Source organism: Poecilia latipinna, unplaced genomic scaffold (assembly GCF_001443285.1).
Source record: "Poecilia latipinna isolate Pla-1442-1.1 unplaced genomic scaffold, P_latipinna-1.0 Scaffold190, whole genome shotgun sequence".
Classification (NCBI taxonomy): domain Eukaryota; kingdom Metazoa; phylum Chordata; class Actinopteri; order Cyprinodontiformes; family Poeciliidae; genus Poecilia; species Poecilia latipinna.
In genome coordinates this window covers 300,116-320,392 of record NW_015112806.1, presented here as the reverse complement: position 1 = coordinate 320,392, position 20,277 = coordinate 300,116, and the positions used below count along the sequence as shown (strand labels likewise).

At 37.7% G+C, this 20,277-nt stretch overlaps 1 protein-coding gene across 2 annotated transcripts; it reads left to right on the top strand.

Annotated features, from left to right (window-relative positions):
- The first annotated feature begins 4,457 nt into the window (after positions 1-4,457).
- fyb1b (FYN binding protein 1 b) lies at positions 4,458-19,914 on the top strand. Of its 2 annotated transcripts, XM_015030733.1 has the most exons (19): positions 4,458-4,736; positions 10,064-11,060; positions 13,004-13,118; positions 13,229-13,272; positions 13,551-13,573; positions 14,757-14,809; positions 15,013-15,124; positions 15,228-15,387; positions 15,654-15,774; positions 16,050-16,069; positions 16,187-16,259; positions 16,427-16,513; positions 16,968-17,008; positions 17,317-17,395; positions 17,492-17,591; positions 17,675-17,837; positions 18,641-18,671; positions 18,760-18,794; positions 18,882-19,914. In XM_015030733.1, the coding sequence occupies exons 1-19, from the start codon at positions 4,734-4,736 to the stop codon at positions 18,902-18,904; spliced, it is 2,280 nt and encodes a 759-aa protein (XP_014886219.1). In that variant the 5' UTR covers positions 4,458-4,733; the 3' UTR covers positions 18,905-19,914. The 2 variants fall into 2 exon arrangements, with proteins under 2 accessions (XP_014886219.1, XP_014886220.1); XM_015030734.1 differs by lacking the exon at positions 16,427-16,513.
- The last annotated feature ends 363 nt before the right edge of the window (positions 19,915-20,277 follow it).

Here is a 20,277-nt window from a genome sequence, read left to right as displayed (position 1 = left end):
GCTAAGAATTAAGTAAAAAGAAAATTTTACAATCTGTAAGAAATATGTAAGAAATTTTAAAATAAAAACTTGATACAGAAAAAGAAAAGGAGTGTTTTGTTGACAAAAGAAATGACGAACAGATTCTTGACCTCCTTCTGGTATGTGAAACTGTTTTTGCTCTGATTTTACCTGCTGTTTCCAGCAGGGGAGAGAGGGAGTACTCAAGGCGGAGGAGGGGGCTGTGATTTTTGGCAGCACTTCTGTCCAATTTGTCTCAAGCACATTCATTGTATAAAGTAAATGAAGAGAAGAGGCTCATGTTGAAGTGTTGCAATTCTATAAATGTAAGTTAGGCTTTGCTTGAAAATGTGTTTTAAAAAAAGATTTGTTTTAAAAAAATGTGCTTTTTTTTAAAACAAATCTTGTTTTTTTAAAACAAATCTTGTTTGAGGACCAAACAACTTTGGTCCTCAAAATGTGGAGTTATGGCTGGCAGCAACTCTTCCAACTTTGCTTTGGAAATCCGGAGTTTGTTTTGATTTAAAGTATAAAAACAGGAGTTCAGTAAAAACTTGTCTAAGAGAAGAAAAACAGAGGCACCTCATCATCTTGTCTCACAGAGAAGCTGATGAAGTAGCCACCTGGACCTCATAAAAAAACCCGTTGAAGTCTTTCCAGTTAGGGTACCTCTGATAGTGATTTAAGAGAGAAACATGGCGGCTGAGACCTCTTCACAGTCTGGCAATAACTGGTGAAGGTCTGCTTAAAGACTGTGCAAAGATTAGGGTGCACCGTTTAATTAGATTACCACAGACAGTAATCTAATTAAACTAAAATACAACAGAAACAATGCAGTCAGTTAAGAGAGAAATTAAGACCCAGACAAAAAGGGGAGAAATTGTGAGAAAAGTAAACTCTGCTCTAAAGTGTAGGTTTTAAATAAACATTTAAAAAAAAACATACACAAAACCCTCAAAAAGTGAACCATGAAAAAATGCAGAAGAAGTAAGGAGGGTGAGCAAAAAAGAAAGCCACTCTGAGCCGCTCCAGCTAATTTTACATCTTGTTACATTTCACCTTCTGCGTTCCAGATAAATAGGAAGACGTGTTCAGACGGTAAAAGACCCGAGGAGCAGGAAAAGAGCCAAATGCCTTTTTGTCCAGATTCTGCACATAACAATTCACTGTAATCTTTACTGGGCTAAAATTGGAGAATGCTAACGTCTCATGATAAACATCTGTTCTGACCCAAAAAATAAAAAAATAAATGAATATTGAATACTGTGGCAACCATCTGGGACTGAGCCCCCTCAGAGGAAGCAGAGAGCCTCATGAAGCCAGGCAGTAGGAAGCCTCTCTATGTGGAGTGCAATGCTGAATTGAGCTACGGTTCACAAAAGGTGACTTTCCTATGCCAGGTCAGGAATATTAATAAATGACAGCAATAAAGAAGGGTTCATCTGGAAAGCTGGGTTAGATTATCGTAGAGTCGTAGTTATTTTGTTCTGAAGGAAATCTTTGAGAGCTGTGCCAGATCAAGCTTCTGGTCTCTGCTGTCTCCCAGGAAAATAACACAAACACAAGTTTCTCTATATGAAAGCTAAAGCTTTCCTGTACTTGAGGGGGCCGCAGTCTATGAAGGCTTGGAACAAACCTGTTTTCTGTTTCTACATCACAGCAGTATAACATTCCATATTTTTGTGCCATGCCCTAATATAAACCACTTTTTTCACACTTTTGTACTTCCATTTGGGTCTCAACTAGCAAACTGAAGCCAAGACTGTCACCTTGCAACCCAAGCAGAGCTCCAGCTTGTTTGGTCAGCTATGTATGTGCTGTACAATGGCTACTGGAAAAGACAAGAGTTGTGCTGTTGACTTACCGTTCACCGTACACTTGCTGCATTCTTGATGGTTATGCTCTTCTTCTGCTTTTCAAAGATATACAGTTGTATAATTGCACATCTGTTTACTGTCAAATGTTGAGTCGGGAGGTGTTAATCTTTTTCAAAACTTTTGCACCTTTGTACTGGAGGTGCTGACAAACATTTAGTGCAGTGTAAATCTTGGAAAAGTCCATCATCAAGTGTGACAGATAAATGAGGATGGAAGTAGTTACTGTAATCCGAAAGTGAAAAAAGCAACTGGGCAGGATACATCTGGAGGGAACTCTAAAGAAAACCAACCAATAGATGCTTTAAGGTTTGTGAAAAAGCTAATAGTAACCATGGAAGACGAAATACAACAAGAGGTGAAGAAGACCAGAATAAGTGGAAGCATCAACATGGGAAAACTAACTGAACAATGGAGTTAGACAAAAGCAATAAAGGATACACCGCAGACAGTAATCTAATTAAACTAAAATACAACAGAAACAATGCAGTCAGTTAAGAGAGAAATTAAGACCCAGACAAAAGGGGGAGAAATTGTGAGAGAAAAGTAAACTCTGCTCTAAATTGTAGGTTTTAAATAAACATAAAAAAAACATACACAAAACCCTCAAAAAGAGAACCATGAAAAAATGCAGAAGAAGAAGTAAGAAGGGTGAGCAAGAAAGAAAGCCACTCTGAGCCGCTCCAGCTAATTTTACATCTTGTTACATTTCACCTTCTGTGGTCCAGATAAATAGGAAGACGTGTTCAGACGGTAAAAGACCCGAGGAGCAGCAAAAGAGCCAAATGCCTTTTTGTCCAGATTCTGCACATAACAATTCACTGTAATCTTTACTGGGCTAAAATTGGAGAATGCTAACGTCTCATGATAAACATCTGTTCTGACCTAAAAAAAAAATAATTAATTAATATTGAACTGAAGAAAATAAATATGCCCCACCACAGTTTAATTTTGTAATGAGGAAGCATGAAATGTAGCAAAGCTGTTTTTAAATAAAGATATTTCTTTTAGTTCATTATCTGCCAAACAACTCATTCATTGTTCTTCAGAGTATTTTATAGGTTTTCTCAGCTAAAAAAAAATGCCACAGTAGAAAATGAAAGTTAACTATCTCTTAGCATGTATTGTATAATATTGCTACATAGCACAATTTCAGGAGCATTTTGACAACATTGTGACCATGTTTGCCTGTTTTATTGTATTTCTGAGCATATATAGAACTTTAATATCTTGAAAATAACGTGTAATTGTATCACATCCACTAGCTTTCCCACGCTGTCAATGTTTGTTCACCCTTCTGTATTGCTCACACACTCAGTTAATCATTAACTACAGTATATTTTGGTCCTCACTTTGGTTTCTTGCAAAACTGACACTGTTTGTTAAACATTTTGCATTTTGAAAAAGAGAATCAGCTGCAGAGCAACACTGAAAGCCCAAATGTGGGAAAAAAAATTTATAACTGATTTAATACTAAAACGAGTGTTGGGTTTATGTCAGAGTTGCTGTGAATTGGATGAATCGTCTGGGCCACTATGTGAGCCTCAGATGATAATAAAAAGTTTTTGAATTCAAACAAATTTCAGTTGATGACTGACTTAATAAAAAGTCGCACATATACAAAAACGTAACCAGTTACGTAAAATGTAACCCCTTCTTTAAATCATGTCATCTGGTCTGTTATTCGCTGTTGTGTAACTGTGGATATCACTCTTTCATTTTTCTGTTATTAATTGATTAAAATGCACTTTGGATAATGATTATTATTTCTTTATGTTGAAAACAGCTGAGAAGGAAAATCAAGGAACTTTACCCAGACTGGATTTACAGATGATATACCAGTGACTGTACATACAGGAATTACATGTGTGTTTCTTGGTATATTCGCTAGTCGACATGAAGGAAAAACCAATACTCATTTATTTATAGTTAATTACTTTTGAAGAAATGGCTTAATGGAGCCATTTTCAGCTTCCTGTACCAGATAGCTCTCCTACATTGCTAATGCTAGCTTTAATAAACAAGTGGTGGTTTGATTTCATATTGCATCATAACCTTTGACCTGTAGCAGTGCTTTGGCTCACCACATTTTTCTTATATGTTGTAACTTTAGTATCTGCTTTATTTATTTATTTTTTTTTGTTGGTGTAAACTTGACAATGCACTGTTAAGTTCACTTTGCTATCAGCAACCACAAGGCGGACGCATGCATTTAGTTTAATGGCTTTTCTTGCAGTGGCTCACTGTGTATGACTCTGTCACTACAACTTCAAAGAGCTAAAACCACAACTTAACTTTGAAAAAAATCTGCACTTTTTCGCCCACTAAAGATTGATTTGCTACTGAATTATTGAATCATTTTTGTAATACTTAATACGGTTGGCAGGGATACAGTGTCCTTAATGTGTCATGTGCTTGATTTTACTGAACTCTATTTTTGTTTTGTTTGGCTATTTACCTATCTTTGACTGAGTGAACATCAGTTACAAAGCACAGTGGAGAAAGTGCGGGGAGTTCGCCACTGGTAGGCAAATCCATGAGATCAAAACCCAAAGATAACAGAGTCTCTGCGACACTCACATTCTCACAACGCACACACGTACAACTTAGAGAGGAAGTTGTTGTAGACAAATGCTTATGTCACGACCAGAACTCGCGTCCACCCACTAGAAGAAAAAAAAAAAAAACCCTCAGTGTCACGCAGTTTGTTCCTCTGTGTTTGTTGCTCAGTATCCCTTTGCACTTCGGTGCTTTTGTTTCTCTTCAGCACCAGCAGAACCTCGCGGAGAGACGCAGATCCAAACACTTTTGTCCACTGACTTCAACTGAGCTGAACTGCCTGGGACTGTCGGTGTAAAGATGGTGAGTAGAAATTAATCTTTGACCAATCATACCTTTTCTCCTGACCGTCCGATGGAGCTTGGTGTGTTTTGATAAGGGGTAATTTTATAAATAAGAGTTCATTAGTCACAATTCAAATTAATCGGACATTACTTCATATTTTGCTAACAGAAATATGACTGCAATGGAAAAAGTTGTTACTTTTAAAACAACATAATGAGAAGTATGGATTATCCCAATTTATGTCAATATTTGATACTTTTATTTTCAGTTTGACCTACAGGTTGGTTTTCATCTGTGTTAAAACAGAAATCATGGGTCTTTAGAAAGATTTAGAAAGATCTCAACAGATTAGTTCCCACCGGAGCTTCTATTGACACAGCCTTTTTACTGTTATCTGCAAAAACAGCAAAAACTCATGTTATATTCCAAAGTCTTCTCAGCTTTGAGAAGACTTATAAGAAGTTATGAGGTTCTTCGTGACTCCTAAACCATATTTTCTGCATAAAAAAAAATTATGAAGTTATAATTATTACGGCAGTTCCTGTGTTAATGACGTTCAGTGCAATCCTCTCATTCCACACCCAGAATATACTGGCTTCCTTCCAAAATAAATAGTTTAAAAGGTTTTTGCTGAACAGGAAGAAAGGCAGAGAGCGAAGGGAAAAACATGTTGCAAATAGCCCAGAGCTGTGAATCGAAGGAGGGGCAACTGCGTTGAAAACTGCAACCTCTTTATTTGATCCACCTGCCCTTCCACTGAGCCATGTGGTAGATCGGTCATTAGATTTCCACAGAAATTTCTGGAGAAATCTAAGGACCGATCTTGTTTTTATTTTTTACAAACATGTTTCACAAAACTTTGTTTTTAAAAATGAGTTGTCCGTTACGGATTAACCTAGTCCAGGTTTGACAAGGTCGAGGTCTTCACACAGGTCTCAACATAGGCTGGTCTAAATGTCCCTAAAAAAGCTTTAAAAAAAGTAATCTTGAATCAATAGCTAACCATGTTGTAAGGCAATCATTTCCAACAATCCCTTGCCCCCATTAAGTGAACATTAGAAAAAGCAATTCTAAGCATCTTAGAATGTAAATGACAGCTACATTTTTTATTTCATGAACTTGTGTTTCTCCCTGACAAATCGGTACCTGGGGCAGTAAACCACATTTAACATGTCAAAAATCAATTCCAATCCAAACCACACACATATCTAACCAATCATATGATGCATCTAATATTATTTTAGTTATTAATAACCTAGTGCTCACTGTCACTGTATAGTGGGAGGGGTTTCCAGTATGTCACAAAGCCCTCAGGTTTTTACAAAATTGCAACTGCAGTTTACACATTTTAAGAGAAGTGACATGTGCAACAGTTTGGCACAGAATACATTAAGCAAGTTATAGATGTCTGTGGTGGAGAAGAGGAAGTTACAGGAGGAAACTTCTTTTTTACCATCCTCTTATTTTATATTGCTTTATGCTGGTCTGAAGATGCTTCTATAAGCTGAGAGATGTTACTGGCAAGAACAGAGCAGTGATATTGACCCTGAAACTTGAGTGGCATGCACTACCACTGGTGGATTAATAATTTGAGTAACAAACAAGCACAAAAAATACACAAAATTAGCTATTTCGCAGCAGCCTGCGAAATAGGTAAAGTCTATGGATACGACTGCACGCAGTGGAAACCATCATAGCACTGTACTGCAGAAGCTAACATCTAAAGTCTTATCTTTTGGGGTTATAGTCAATCAGTGCTAAGAAAAGTGAGCAATGCTCCTGGATTGGCAGCTTTGGTATTTCAGCTTGCCAGGCTACATTTTTTTTTAATGATATTTGTGAAAGAAATCAGCAAATAGGCATTTTTTCATGAACAGCTTGGAGATATGTTTGACAGAAAAATCTGTGGATAGGCGAATCTGCGAATGCTGAACTGCGAATAGGTGCCAGAGTTCACTTCAACCGAACCGAGACCTAGGTTTTTAGATCACAGTTTGCGTTTTTGGTTTGAATTAGGGTTTGATTGTCCGTTCACACCTCCCCAAATGAATCAAACTTTCTAGCAAAATGAACTACAGTTTGATTAAAGTGGACTAAACAGCGCTGATGTGATTACACCTTTATTCACCTCATGACCATTCTACTCTTTGCCGATTGCATCACTGCAAGGAGTTGATGTGTTGTTCTCCTTTACCGTCCTTGCTGATTATCCATAGTTTTTGCAACCAGAAATTTTTCTGAATTTGTTCTTCTTTTCAAGCAAGGGACAGAGTAGTAGACGTTTCTCAGCCAGTTGACTTGCAGTTCACAGAAGTGTGGAGAAGCGGGCATCGTGCTGATGTACGCCATGGAGGTGAAAATTTGAGCAGTTTTAAATATATAGCTTCTACATTTATTCTTTCACCCGGGTAACCACAGACACACTGATTGCTTGAAACCCGAATGCATGATGATAGCTGTTTAATCCTCTAGCACTAAACCACTGAGTTACTGAGCCATAATCTCAGTAACATGAAATGTAGCTAACTGACAGCCATGTACAATTTTAACAGGATAATAAAGCACCATTTCACACAGACGTAAAGCAATCAGAAACAACAGAAGGACAAAATGTCTATGAATAGTTTAAGTGGAAAAATAATACCTTTTTCCTATACTGTAGATATTTTTGATAGCCGAATACATAAGCTGTTAGGTGACATGTATGGTGGCATTTTAGTAGAAAAGGCTGTATTACTCTTGTTAAAATTAATAATTTGAGGTATATTATTAATAATTTAGTATATTATTAATTATTATTATTAATTCTGAAAAAAACTTTGTTTTTTCAGAATATTTTGGTGATTAAATTTAGGGGCATTTAAATGTTATAGTCAAAAGTAAATTATTTTGACTTTAGAAGTCAAAATAACAATAATAATAATAAAAACACTATTTTCTTTATATCAAAGACCTGAGAGTTCCTTTCTTGTTTTCATAAAAACAGTTGGTTAAAAATAGCCAATTCAAACATTAATATCCATGAATAAAGAATTTAGATGTAAATCTTATGCAATGTTCCACATGAAGTTCACCTTGCTCTGACTTCCCGTTCACCCTGACAGAGTACACTGTGGAGCTTTCCGTATTTCTCGTTGCACTACAGCTGGATCAGAGGCAATTCTGCATCTCCAGGCTCTTATCTCTGCTTCCTGGTTAGGTGACTGTGGCTCCAGTCAAACAAGTCTCATTAAAATAGGTGCGGCTTCTGTTGCTGCTGCTCAGCCAGTCACCCAGTCTATTTAAAAAAAATATGCAAGCACAGCTGTGTGACTGACCCTCGAGGGAGAGACAACTGTTGTGCTTTTGTCGGCAATGTGATGGATACGGACATGGCACATTTGAATTACAACCTGGTTCTTTCAAAACAGGATAATAGGACAATGACCCTTTATCAGGTTCATGGTTAGTGTAAAAATGTTTAAAAATCATTTTACGTGGCACAATCGTTGTCCTGCCAGGGCTAACAGGACCTTGTTATAAATCCGATCACATCTTCTTTCAGACCGAAACTTAAACATTAAAAAAATGGTGAGGGGGGTTTTTCTGTCCATCTGCAATTCACACCATGTGTTTACAAAGAGAGTCCAGGAAGTTGGTGCAAACTGTGGTTTGAGAAGTATCTGCATTGAAAACCTGTATTAGTCAAGACCAACTAGCCAGAAGTAAATGTTCTTTTGTTTTCCACGATGCCTCGAAAAAGTATTCATGTCCTTGAAATGGTACACGTTTCTATGTTGCATGTTTACTTGTAAAAATGTAATAGTAGTAATGAAAAACATGTATAATTTATTTTCTGATTCACAGGTAAGCTCTACTTTATACTGGTCCATCACACAAAGTTGAAAGAAGTACTTGTGATTATGACCTGAGAAAATGTGAAAATATTCAAGGGGCCTGAATACTTTGAAAAGCTCAAAGCAGATAAACACACTCCTCTACCTTTAGGTGGCCTTTTTTGTCATGAAAGTATACTTTCACTCATCCACTTTTTGCACTGCAGTGTTTTTCGAATCACCTTTTACTTGTAATCCTTTCATTTTTGCAACTGAACACGTCACAGTTCCTACGTTAAAGATGACCGACTCCAAAGCAAAAACCTTTACTTCTTCTACTTTTAGATTTTAACCTTCGCAAACTAAGTCCTAAGACGGTCTGACATGCATCACATCTGTCTGCAGGGATGATACTGTGAGCATTTAAAGTTAACCAGGCCACGTGAAAGATGTGAAATGAAAGAGAAATTCATACCACTCTCTTGACCCCTTTACAAACAGCCGTCTTCAACTCTACTGGCAGTTGAACATGTTTGAAGCACTCGTTCAAAGTTGTGGCATGGTCTTTGTGAACTTATTTCGAATCTAGAGTAGCTGACCTAACACAGAAAAAAAGAAACTGACTGTGGGAACAAGTGGCAAGAGAAAAAGCCCAAAATCCAATGTTAAAAGTAGTTGACGATGAGACATGGAGGAAACAGGGTGTTTTTCTCAGTTTTGCAACTTTCTGTTCCTTTTTGAACTTTTATCTGTCGGTATGTGTCTGCACAGCATATCCCGTTTTCTTTGACCTGCAGTTTTGGTTTCTATTTATGTCTGTCGATGTTAAAGCAGTATTTTTATTAGTATTTGGTAAAGTAGCATGTTACAGTGAAGTGGACGGACATATGGCTTTAAGTTTTATTTTGGAATTAAAAATCTGCATGAATGATGCAGAACCACATTTGGCTGCTACTGCAGTATGTTTCTAACAGCTTTTCCCACTCAGGGATAGGGAATTTAGCACATTTCTCTTTGAAAATAGCTCAAGCTGAGTCATAGAGAGAGAGAGAGCAACTGTGACCTTCAATTTTCAAGTCTTAAAATAAAGATTTCCATTGTAAGTCTGGCTGTTGGGAGTCTTTGAATTGTTGTAGTGCTGTCTTTTATAGCTTCTAATGGGCTTTCTTCTTGTATTTATCCGCAGTTAGCTTTATGTATCTATCATGCAACTCTGACAAGCTTTCCTTTCCTTGCTGAAGAGACACATCCCTGAGCGTACTATACATATTAATAAAAAGTGCTCTGAGAGATGTTCAAAAGTTGAAGAATGTTTTATAACCTTATCCTGCTGTAAATTTCTGCACATCTTCAGTCTCGCCGCTTCGTAATTCTGTGAATCTTTTCATCTCTGTCAAACTCCCGCTAAATGAAACAGGAAGTTGTATTTGAAAAGCAGCATAATGTGTGCATTTTCAAGAACTTCAACTGTATATTCCAAACATACATTGTTCATATGTTTTTGTTTTTTTTGTTCTTTTTTTGTTTCAGGCAAACAAGACTGATGTGAAGGCCATGATGGCTCGATTCCAAGCAGGCGGAGCAAGCGTTGATGACTCCACTCCAGTTGGACGTCCTAAGCCATCCCTGCAACCGACGCTGTCCTCTGGCCCAGGCATACAAAAGAAGCCGGTTCTGGAGAGCCTCTCGGGCAGTGCGATAAACTGTACCCCCAAGCCACCTTTTCCGAAAAGCACACCATTGATTAAAAGTGACTCAGACGCACATGAGCCAAACAAAGCTAAGGCTCTGGCAAACAAGTTTGCCAACTCCCTGGATGACACCGCCACCAACAGACCTCCGGTTTTTAATAAAGTACAAACACCACTGAAGTCACAATTTTCACAGGCTGCTGAAGCTAAAGGGTCAATACAGAAAACTCCTTTCAACAAACCTCCAGTCAACTCCACTTTGCCTGAAACCAAACCTGTATTCCCAAAACCCCCTGGAGCGCTTAACACCAAGCACAGCTGGATGAAAGAAGACAGTGGTGGGGGTACTACGCCAAACACCGGCCCAACGGCGCCCAAAACACCAAATTTGCATCAGAAGCCACCCGGCAGCGTTCTAAAAATGTGGCAGCAGAATGAAGAGCAGTCAGAAACAAAGACAGACACTGTGAACAAGCCGTCACCTCAAGCATTCACTGCTCCAAAACCCCCCACCAACTTCAAGAATGCTCAAAGTTTGTTCAACAAGGAGAAGGACCCATCTGAGCAGACTGAGAGTGGAGGGGTCAACAAACCACCCTTCACTGCTGTTAACGCTACTCCTCCCCAAAAACCTCCTGCCCACAAAAAGCCAAGCCTGAAGAAGCCATCGAAGGGTACTGCCCAGGCTAACGGTATTAACGGTGACATTCCTCCAGGCTTAAAACGCAACCCTCTCCCCAACAGTTTGGCCTTGGGTCCCCCTCCTGCTAAACCAAATCGGCCTCCCAAAGTAGACCTAGATAACATTAAAAGATCTGCAGAGGCCCCTGAAGATGGTAAGTTGATTTCAGAAGCACAATTAAAAGGGACTTTTAATGTAAACTTTACTTTTTGCAAGTTTTTAGACTTCCATTTGGGTCTCACATCCCAAGAGCTTAAAAGAACACGCAGCCATTTATTGACAATATGGCTCCACTTCTGCTTTTCAAATATGTTTAGTTGTATAATTGCACATCTGTTTGCAGCCACTTTCACATGCGAGTGTAAACACTGAGGTGTGGCTAGAAGCATCTTATTTGAATTTAAAGTGACAAGAGTCCCTTAAACAGCTCAATCTAAATGGAGCTCAGAATTAGCAGAAATTACCAGACTAAAAACTGGTCATAATTATCGAAGAATAACTATTCTTCTATAACATAACATTACATTACATAACTATTATTACAATGTCTTCAAATCAGAGATATCTTGATTTGACCATAGACAAATCAGAGATAACTTTAACAGGCTTATTGTTTTAAAAGCAACTTCTTGAAGGCAACAAGGACATTAGAATAGTCCCACAGGCAGGAATTTCTCATATTTTTTCTCCTAATCAAAGATGTTTTTAGTCTTTGTTGAGGAAACGCACTACATAATGAAAACTGTTTCTTAAAGTTTAACTGATCAATTAAACTGGTCAATTAAAAATACAAAGTAAATGTTTGCGTACATTGTCACTTGAAAGGCAGAAAGCTCTCTTATTTATTTTATTATTTATTTATTTTTATCTCAAGGACATTTCCTGTATATCACAAGAAGCACATAGTTGCGTTGTGAAAGTTTGTTCATGTCAGAAGTGTGAAAAAGCCTTGCTTCACGGGTCTGTGTGGTTTTACTGACATTTATAAGTCAGTTGGCAGAGAAGTAAAGTTTGGATTCTTTAACAATACGTTGACGCCAAAACACCATTGTTGTAGACAACTTTATCTATTAATCATTTGGCCCCTGTTCTGTATTAATGTGAATACAGAACATTAATTGGAAGTTTTCAGTTTGTCAAAAACTAACTTGTGTTTTACAAATGCTTCTGCGTCCAAAGTCATCAAAAAACAGGCAGAAATTAGAGAAACACACTTGGTTCCTCAATTTTTCCCCAGCCAAGTTCCCCATCCAGTTTCTCCACTCCCCCCCTCTGACAGCTGGGCTAGTTTCACCACATGAGGAAGTAAGTTACAGCAAACATAGATCGTTTCACGCTAAACTCTGTTTCTAGCTGCAAACTCCATTTGAATTTACTTTTTGATGAAGTAATTTGACTAATTATCGGAGGACCGACTATGTGTATGTTTGCTGCTGTACATGGTTGTTAAGCTGGGGCTCTGAAAGGAGCTAACATTTCTGCAACACATCTCACAGCACGTGCCGTTTCTATGTTGCAACCATATTGCATGATATGGTTAGGCAATAAGTCGAGCATTATTCTGAAATATAGCACATGTTATTCCTGCAGCAATGCACATTTACCATTACTCATACCAGAGTGGCCTGAAGAAAGCTGTTGTTAAACAAAGATAAAAAGTCCTGTTTGTAGTTTGCCACAAGCCGTGTAGGGACACAGCAAAGTTGTAGAAGATTTTATTTTTATGAGCGTTGGTTGTATCATGGTGTGGAGATGCTTTCCTTCAGCAGGGACAGGGACTAAATATAAAGTGAAGGCTACCATAGCCTTGTTTAAATCGAAACATTTATATATTTCAAGCCTCTAGTCAAATTTTAAACTTCAATAAACTGGGAAAGATTTGGAAAGCTGCATATGTACTGGCTTTTTGGAGTAAAATCCTTTAACAAAACCTTAAAGTTGGATGTTTTCTTGAGTATTTGTGAATTCTTCTACATCATATTAGTTCTAATGTATTTATTGTCCTTTGAAAATTTTGGAAAAGACTTTTGTTAACATTCCAGTTGACTAAGTTCGTTATAATGAATGAATTTACACTCTGTCGTCTATCTGTATTAGGTCCTGGTTTTAAGAAACCCACTCCTGTGGCACCTAGCAACCAGACCAACCATGCACCACAGACTCAAGCCCCACCAACGCTACCACCAGTTCTGCCTGCAAGACATGTCGCCATGTAAGTCCAGCAAAACCCAAACACATTGCTAAACAAGATACAAACTGTGCTTTATGTGATCTGAGTACATGTGCAGTGAAAAGCAGCTAAATCTTAACTGTGGTCTCCAGGAACCAGTCAGATGATACGCCTCCCCCACCCCCTCCTGTGTTCAGTAAGTTCATATCCATTTATTGTAATTCAAAGTGTCGGAGCTCTCACTCTGTTCCACATGAGAGTGAATAACTATAACACAAACTTAAGCTGATGAACCTTACACCTCATTCAGTTGGTCATTTGCATGTGATATCTGCTCTTGTTACTTCCTTTCAATTGATGTTTTGACAAAACAGAAGCTAAAATGTTTTGTCGCCAGAGAAGAGTCGTTTCAATTGTAAAACTGCTTGCTCCATATATTTTATTTTCTCTTTTAATGTTGCATCTGTTTTACAGGCCACCCAAGTCAGAGGGCAAAGGTGAGACATATTGTCATTATTATATTTGCTTACAGATGTAGATTTAAATAAATTCAAATAATAATTTACTTCAGTACTTCAATCTGAACAGTGAAACTCTTTAAACTGACTCACTCTGTTTATATCTGTTTATTTCTGATATTTCTGAGGATAATGTTTCAGTATCAGCCTAATGGAAACTATGCCCATGTACCTTATAATTTGAGCACTCGGTACTTGGCCGAAACTATTTTGCATGAATTACTACACCCATCCAGCATGGCATGGAGGCGATCAGCATTTACCTCTGCGGAGATGTGAAGAAAGTCCTGGTTGCTTTCAAGTCATCTGTGTTGTTGAGTCAGAGGCCTCCATCTTCCTCTTCCAAATGGACAAAAGTCTCCAAGCAGTCACTGGACTGCTTCTCCACGATTCATTCTAGATTCTTGAACCTTGATTTTCAAATAAAATGCTGAACATCCTTTGGACCACTGAACAACCGTACAGCCAATGGGAGACGTTCCTGGTTCAGAAGTGGCTTACCATAGGCAATGCTGTAGACACGCCTTTGTGTGGTGGCTCTTGATGCACTTACTCCAGTTACACCTTGTGAATCTCCCCAAAACTCTTGAGTCGGAATTTCTTTGATATGATATTTTCACATGTCCCAAAATTGTCTATCTATCAAAAGTATCTAGCATACTTTTTTCTTTCACTCATCTTTCATGCTTGGACTCAGAACTCAATGGAAAACCAGATTCTTCTGAAATGGCCTTTTGTGGCCTTTTTGCATGGAATTTTTGCAGGAACCTTTTGTGACCACACTTTTTCTTTTCACTCAACTTTCCAATAATGTTCTTGGGTGCAGGAATCCTTAAATTGCGAAGTAATTCAGGGCGTAGCTTGGCACCTTATGGTGAGTGCCAGTGACTGTCTGGTGGATGATAGGCTTAACCATTAATGTTTAGGTGATAAAATTGCCACAAAATAACACTTCTAAAGCCTTTCTAAGTCTGAATAATTTCAAAAATTACTAATTTTTCAGTACAGCCTTTTTTGTTGCATTTTTGGAACACTAAACTGTGCAAACGTACAGGCAATGTGTTTAAAAAGGCATGTAAAAATGATTTGCTTCAAATAATCAAAGGCAAAAAGGAAATTTCTGATATTTTCTGGTATTCTTTTATCCACGTCCTCTCCGCAGGAAGAAAATGATGATGAAGACGAAGAAGTGTATGAAGATGTCGAGGATCGATGGTGAGCAAATGACTGAAGCATGTCCCTGTTAGTGACGGTTGTTGTCTTGAAGGTGATTGATAATGTACCATCTTGACTTCAGTCTTATTGTAAGTCAAGGGTAAAGATCAGTTAGGAAAGAGATCCCACATGCAACTTATAATGTTGTTTTCACCTTTACTGTTTGCGCTTTGACGAGTTCCTCTAATTTGTTGTATCTAAAGGGACCAAGAAAAAAAGAAAGATGACAAAGAGGAGAAAAGGCGACTGGAGGCATCAAAGAAGGAGCAGAAGGAGCGAGAAAAGAAGGAGCAAGAAGCCAGGAAAAAGTTTAAAGTAGGTGAAAATGACACAACCTTTTCAAAATTAAACAGACATTTCCATGACATTGGGAAGGTTTTTTGAAAACAGTGTCCATGTGTATGTCTGTGTTTAATAGTTGACTGGTCCCCTGGAGGTCATTCAGAAAGGAAAAGCTCTTACAGACTGCAAAGGCGGCAAGATGGACCTGGCTTTGAAGCAGGGAGACCAGCTCGATATTGTCCGCGTCCAGGGCAACCCAGAGGGGAAGTGGTTGGCACGGACAACAGATGGAACAAGTATGTGGCATGTCATCATCTGCACAATGTTTCCTTTACCAGCTTTGTTCAGGCCTTGAGCTCCAGATATGCTTATTCCCAAATCCAATTGAGTCTCTGGTTTAGGAAGGCAGGAGCAGGTACCAGGAACGTGCATTTTGAGCGACTTATTTTGCTTCTAAACCAATATTATATTTATCCTTTCAATGAATAGTCATTTTGGCTGTCATTAAAAGCTTTACTAAAAATCAAGGACTCAAAATGATCAGTGTTTCTTCTTTCTGCAGTTGGCTATGTCAAGACAACCTTGGTGGAAATTGATTTTAACTCCTTGAAGAATCGTCCTGCTCAGCTGGGATATGAACCTGAAATCTACGACGACATCGACGTAGTCTCGGGAGACAATGGGTAAGAAGAAGGTTAAATTATATTTCCAAATTTTTCAGAATCTGTTTGCACATAGAAGCAGCTTTTTCAGATGAAACAAGAGGCCGTCTTTCCCAAGACTAGTTCTTCACTCTAGAAACAAAAACATGACTGACCTTTACACAAGTTATTGTATTTTTCCTTTTTTAAGAAAAAAAAAATACAACATTTAAGATGTTTTTATATGGGTTAAAAAGCTGTTATTGTGCCAGTCACAGACATGTTTTTTTTAAAAAACGCAATTTTTCTTTCTGCAGAGGTGTGAAAGGGCCAGCAGGTAAAATTTTTACACTAATTGTTAAAGTATGTCTTTACACAGAATTACATGTTTTGTATCTAATTTAAGGTTGCTGCTTATAAGCATTCTGACTCATTCTGATTCATTTCATGGTAGTTGTCCTACCGCCACCACCAGGAGAAGACGGAGAAATATATGATGACGTAGTTGATCCAAACCTCGAAGTCAGGTGGGAATTCAGTTCTTAATTTAAGAAAGTATTTACCTTTTAACATCTTTGAATTCCTTTTATAAGGAGCCAGAACCGAGCAGAAACAAAGGCATCCTGGAAAGTGACAGGAATAAACCAGGAAAAGAAGTTTCAATCATTTTTTTTATTCTTGGGTGGCTTTGCAGTTCTCTTGAAAACCAGCCCTCACCGGCGAGGACCCGCAGCATCCTGCGGATCTTTGACCGAAACAGACGTTCTCCCAGCTCTAAAGTGTAAAATGCGCTCCGTAGTAAGATTGATCACAGACCTTCTGTCCACTGTCATTAATCTATAATATTTCAGTCATTAACTGGCTGCTTTAAAGCTCACGTGAAATCACTTCAGATCTTAACACGCCTTCTCAGATCAGCATCAAATCAACCACTTCACTTTGGTCTGAATGAGTCCAAACCGTTTTAACTTGTTGCCTGGTAGTTGCAGTTCTGACTGCTTTAATCTAACAGTAATTTTTTTTTGGGTGTGCATGTCTTATAATCTGTAAATTTAAAAATCATCACGAGAAGTTTGCATGCAATTGATTACAGCATGGCAGGCTGAGGCATTAATAACAGCTTAAACATGAGCCCTGACTAACATGTAATATAGATGCATGGTGCTTCTTTTTGGATTGATTGAGTTATTAATATCATTTTAACAATTTTAACCGTATGATTTCTGTTGAGCCAGACTGCCAGCACCTGACCAGTTTGCTGCAGCAGGGAATGCAGGTAATCTTCAGTTCATTAATAGCACTTTGTTATTCGTGTCTTTATCATTTAAGCTTTAGCTGGATTTATAGAGCCTGATGTTAGATCAATATTAGGTCTTATTTAATCTGTTTTGATTATTTGAAGGTGATTATGTGTGTGGAAACCTATCTGTATTAAATAAAGCCTCTGCTGAACTACACTATTTAATATTTACGCTAATTACTACTTCATTTATTCAGATTGCACTGCACCTTCACTCTGTATCATTTAACTTGAAAACACATGTTTGTTGTAGATCAATTAAGCATTTTACTTGTGCTACACAGCGCCTGCAGCACCAATTGATGAGGAGATATACGACGATGTTGACTCTCAAAATGCACCTCCACCTCCTCCCATCAGCAGGTACGACTACATTGGTTTCATGACAAAACCGTTGGACCTAGGTTTAAATTTCCATTCATGTTTTATCCTCCTCCTTGTACGTGTTTACCTGTCAAGCCTCCCAGGCATGAAAGGCAAAAACAAAGCTGAAGACATGGACCCAAAGAAACAGAAAAAGTTCGAGAAGGAGGAGAAGGAATTCAGGAAAAAGTTCAAAGTTTGTTGCTATTTTAACCACTGTTTTTGTCAAACACTTTGTACAATAACACAGCTTACACTGCAGTTTTGATTATGTCTCAGTATGACGGGGAGATACAGGTCCTGTACCAGGTGACCATCATTTCCCCACTCAACAACAAGAAGTGGAGCGGGAAAGACCTGCCACTGAAAGCCGGAGAGAAACTGGACGTGATTGTCAAAGCTCAGGATGACAAAATGGTCTGTCGGAACGAGGAGGGAAAGTGTGAGTATTTACTCACCGTGCCAGTGAAAGTTTGCATCTTTGAATGCATTTTAACCATCCTTTTCAGGGTTCAATGATTATACAACACAACCTCAATGAATTTTGAAATGTGAGCTTATTGATTGTGCTCCACATAGTCATCTTATATGTACAACCTTAGATGTATTTTATGAGGTTGCGCCTTGAAAACACATTTTGTTGCCATCAATAATTGGGCTCTGGTGTAGTTAGACCCCTCTTATTGTAAGAAATGGTAAAGTTAACTTCATTTGGTTGGTTTCCTGGTATGGATCTGGCTTGAAACACACAGTTCACAAATTTTCACCGTGACATTGGTCAAGGCTAAATGCTAATGTTGCCTTGCTTCATCTAATACAAAAGTGGTGTGAAGTGTGATTGGGAGCATTTCCTTGTTGAAACCCGTCAATTATGTCCAAATTTTAACTTTCGTTTGATTCAACGAAAAGTTGAAGAATATGGTGGTAGTCTTCCTCTTTTTTTATTATTATTACGAATATAAATTGACAGTCAGCATAATGCTATTCTCTTTTGGAGTGGTGACTTCTTTTATAGCTCTCTGTCCATGATAATGTCAGACAGTGTGGACTGTGGACATTGGCCCTCCCCACTAATTTCCTTTTATCTGAGGCTCTGTCACCCACAGACGCAAATTGTCTGAGGGTGACTGTTTGGGTCAGACTCAAAACATTATTCTTTTTGTTGATTAATATTTATTTTGCATTATCAGTGCAATTCTGCAATCGTGTTCTATTTGTCTAAACTCAAAAATCTCCATTTTACAGTTGGTTATGTTTCAACCAGCCATGTGGTGGAGTAAGTACTGCAAATATTTACATATAAAAACCAAAAATAAGGCATCCAATAAAAAGTACATGATCTAATCGTTTTGTTTTTCCCACAGTGATGGAGAAATCTATGATGACATTGGAGGAGATGGTATATAAAATCAGTTTTGATCAATTTATTAATACATTTCTGCAATTAATTATTTTATAATACTTTTTTTTTTTCTCCTCATTTCAGACTGCATCTATGACAATGACTGAGAAACATCCTTCACTGGCTGAATACACTGAGACTATTAACTTTTCACTATGTGTTATTTATTATGCTCACTGATGGTACTTTAGGAGATGCTGTAAGTTAGCTGCACAGTCTTTAGTTTTCCTGTTCTAACTTATAAATATGCTTTAAAGATGATAATTATATGTGAAACAGATATGGGAAGAAGGGCAAGCTTGAAGTCATTTGAACAATCCCATGTTGTTGTGTTTTTTATAAGTTTCCAGCTTCAAAAGCAAAACAAAAAGAAAAGCAGAAGATGAAGTTAGGTAGATCAACAGTATTTAATTATTTCCCTTTTTCCCCCTAACATATTCTTTTTTGGTTGTCATTTAAAACTCTACAGCACTGAATTTTATTTTCATTGTCTTGCTACATTATAGAAACAGTATACAAGAAAAATATTAAGCATTTGAGGATTTGTTCTTTCTTTGTCAGCGCTGATATATTATTTGAGCATTTTGTAGCTACCTGTAAGTCTAACTTTGATCATCAGTAAAAATGTCCTGTTTATGGTGCCAAATAACATTTCATGTCCTGTATATATTTTCTCACAGCTTGAGTTTGTCCTATTGTGTACACACTGAAATAAACAGCACTTTTGTTATCAAACTAAATAGAACCTCAGGTTAGACTCTGTCATGCCTGTATATGCTGATGACACATGGAAACATTAAGAATGATGCACATTCAATGATTTAATGAAGAACATCATTAGTTCATGAAGAACATGAACTAGTGGGAATTAGTTCCCATGGTGATAGTTTCGTGTGCTCAGTGAAACCTTAGTGTCATCTAGTGGCAAAAACCTGCAACTACAACCTTTATCATGTTTTTCAAATTATTTTAGCACTTAGTTGTGTCTGTATTTTTATTGACGTCTCATTTCCTGTTCTGGTTGCAAAAAAATCTGCTGACTTACACACTTTATCTTTGCAGCCATGCATGTAAAATAATTATAATTAGAATAAGGAAGATGTGTCTTTTGACCACACTTGTTCGGAACATTTTACTTTACCCATTCTGGTTGATGAAGATACAATCCACTAGATCAGGTCACCTGTGTAAATGAATTAGCAAACACTACAGTTAATGTACATTCCCATAGCATAAATCTCAGGTGAACATATACAGATATTTTAGAGGTATGAATGAAATAAATTATATTTTTCATGGATATAAGAATGGTTGGAAGGACCGTTTTTAGTCATTTGGAAGTCAGAAGTTCTCATACCTCATCGTCCACAAGAATCTTAAATTTGTAGATTTGTGTGCTTCATCGTTTAACTCTTAGGGGGGGAGGGGGGGAACTTCAGTTCCTTTTAAAAGCAATAAGTGCACAACTTTAAAAGTATTG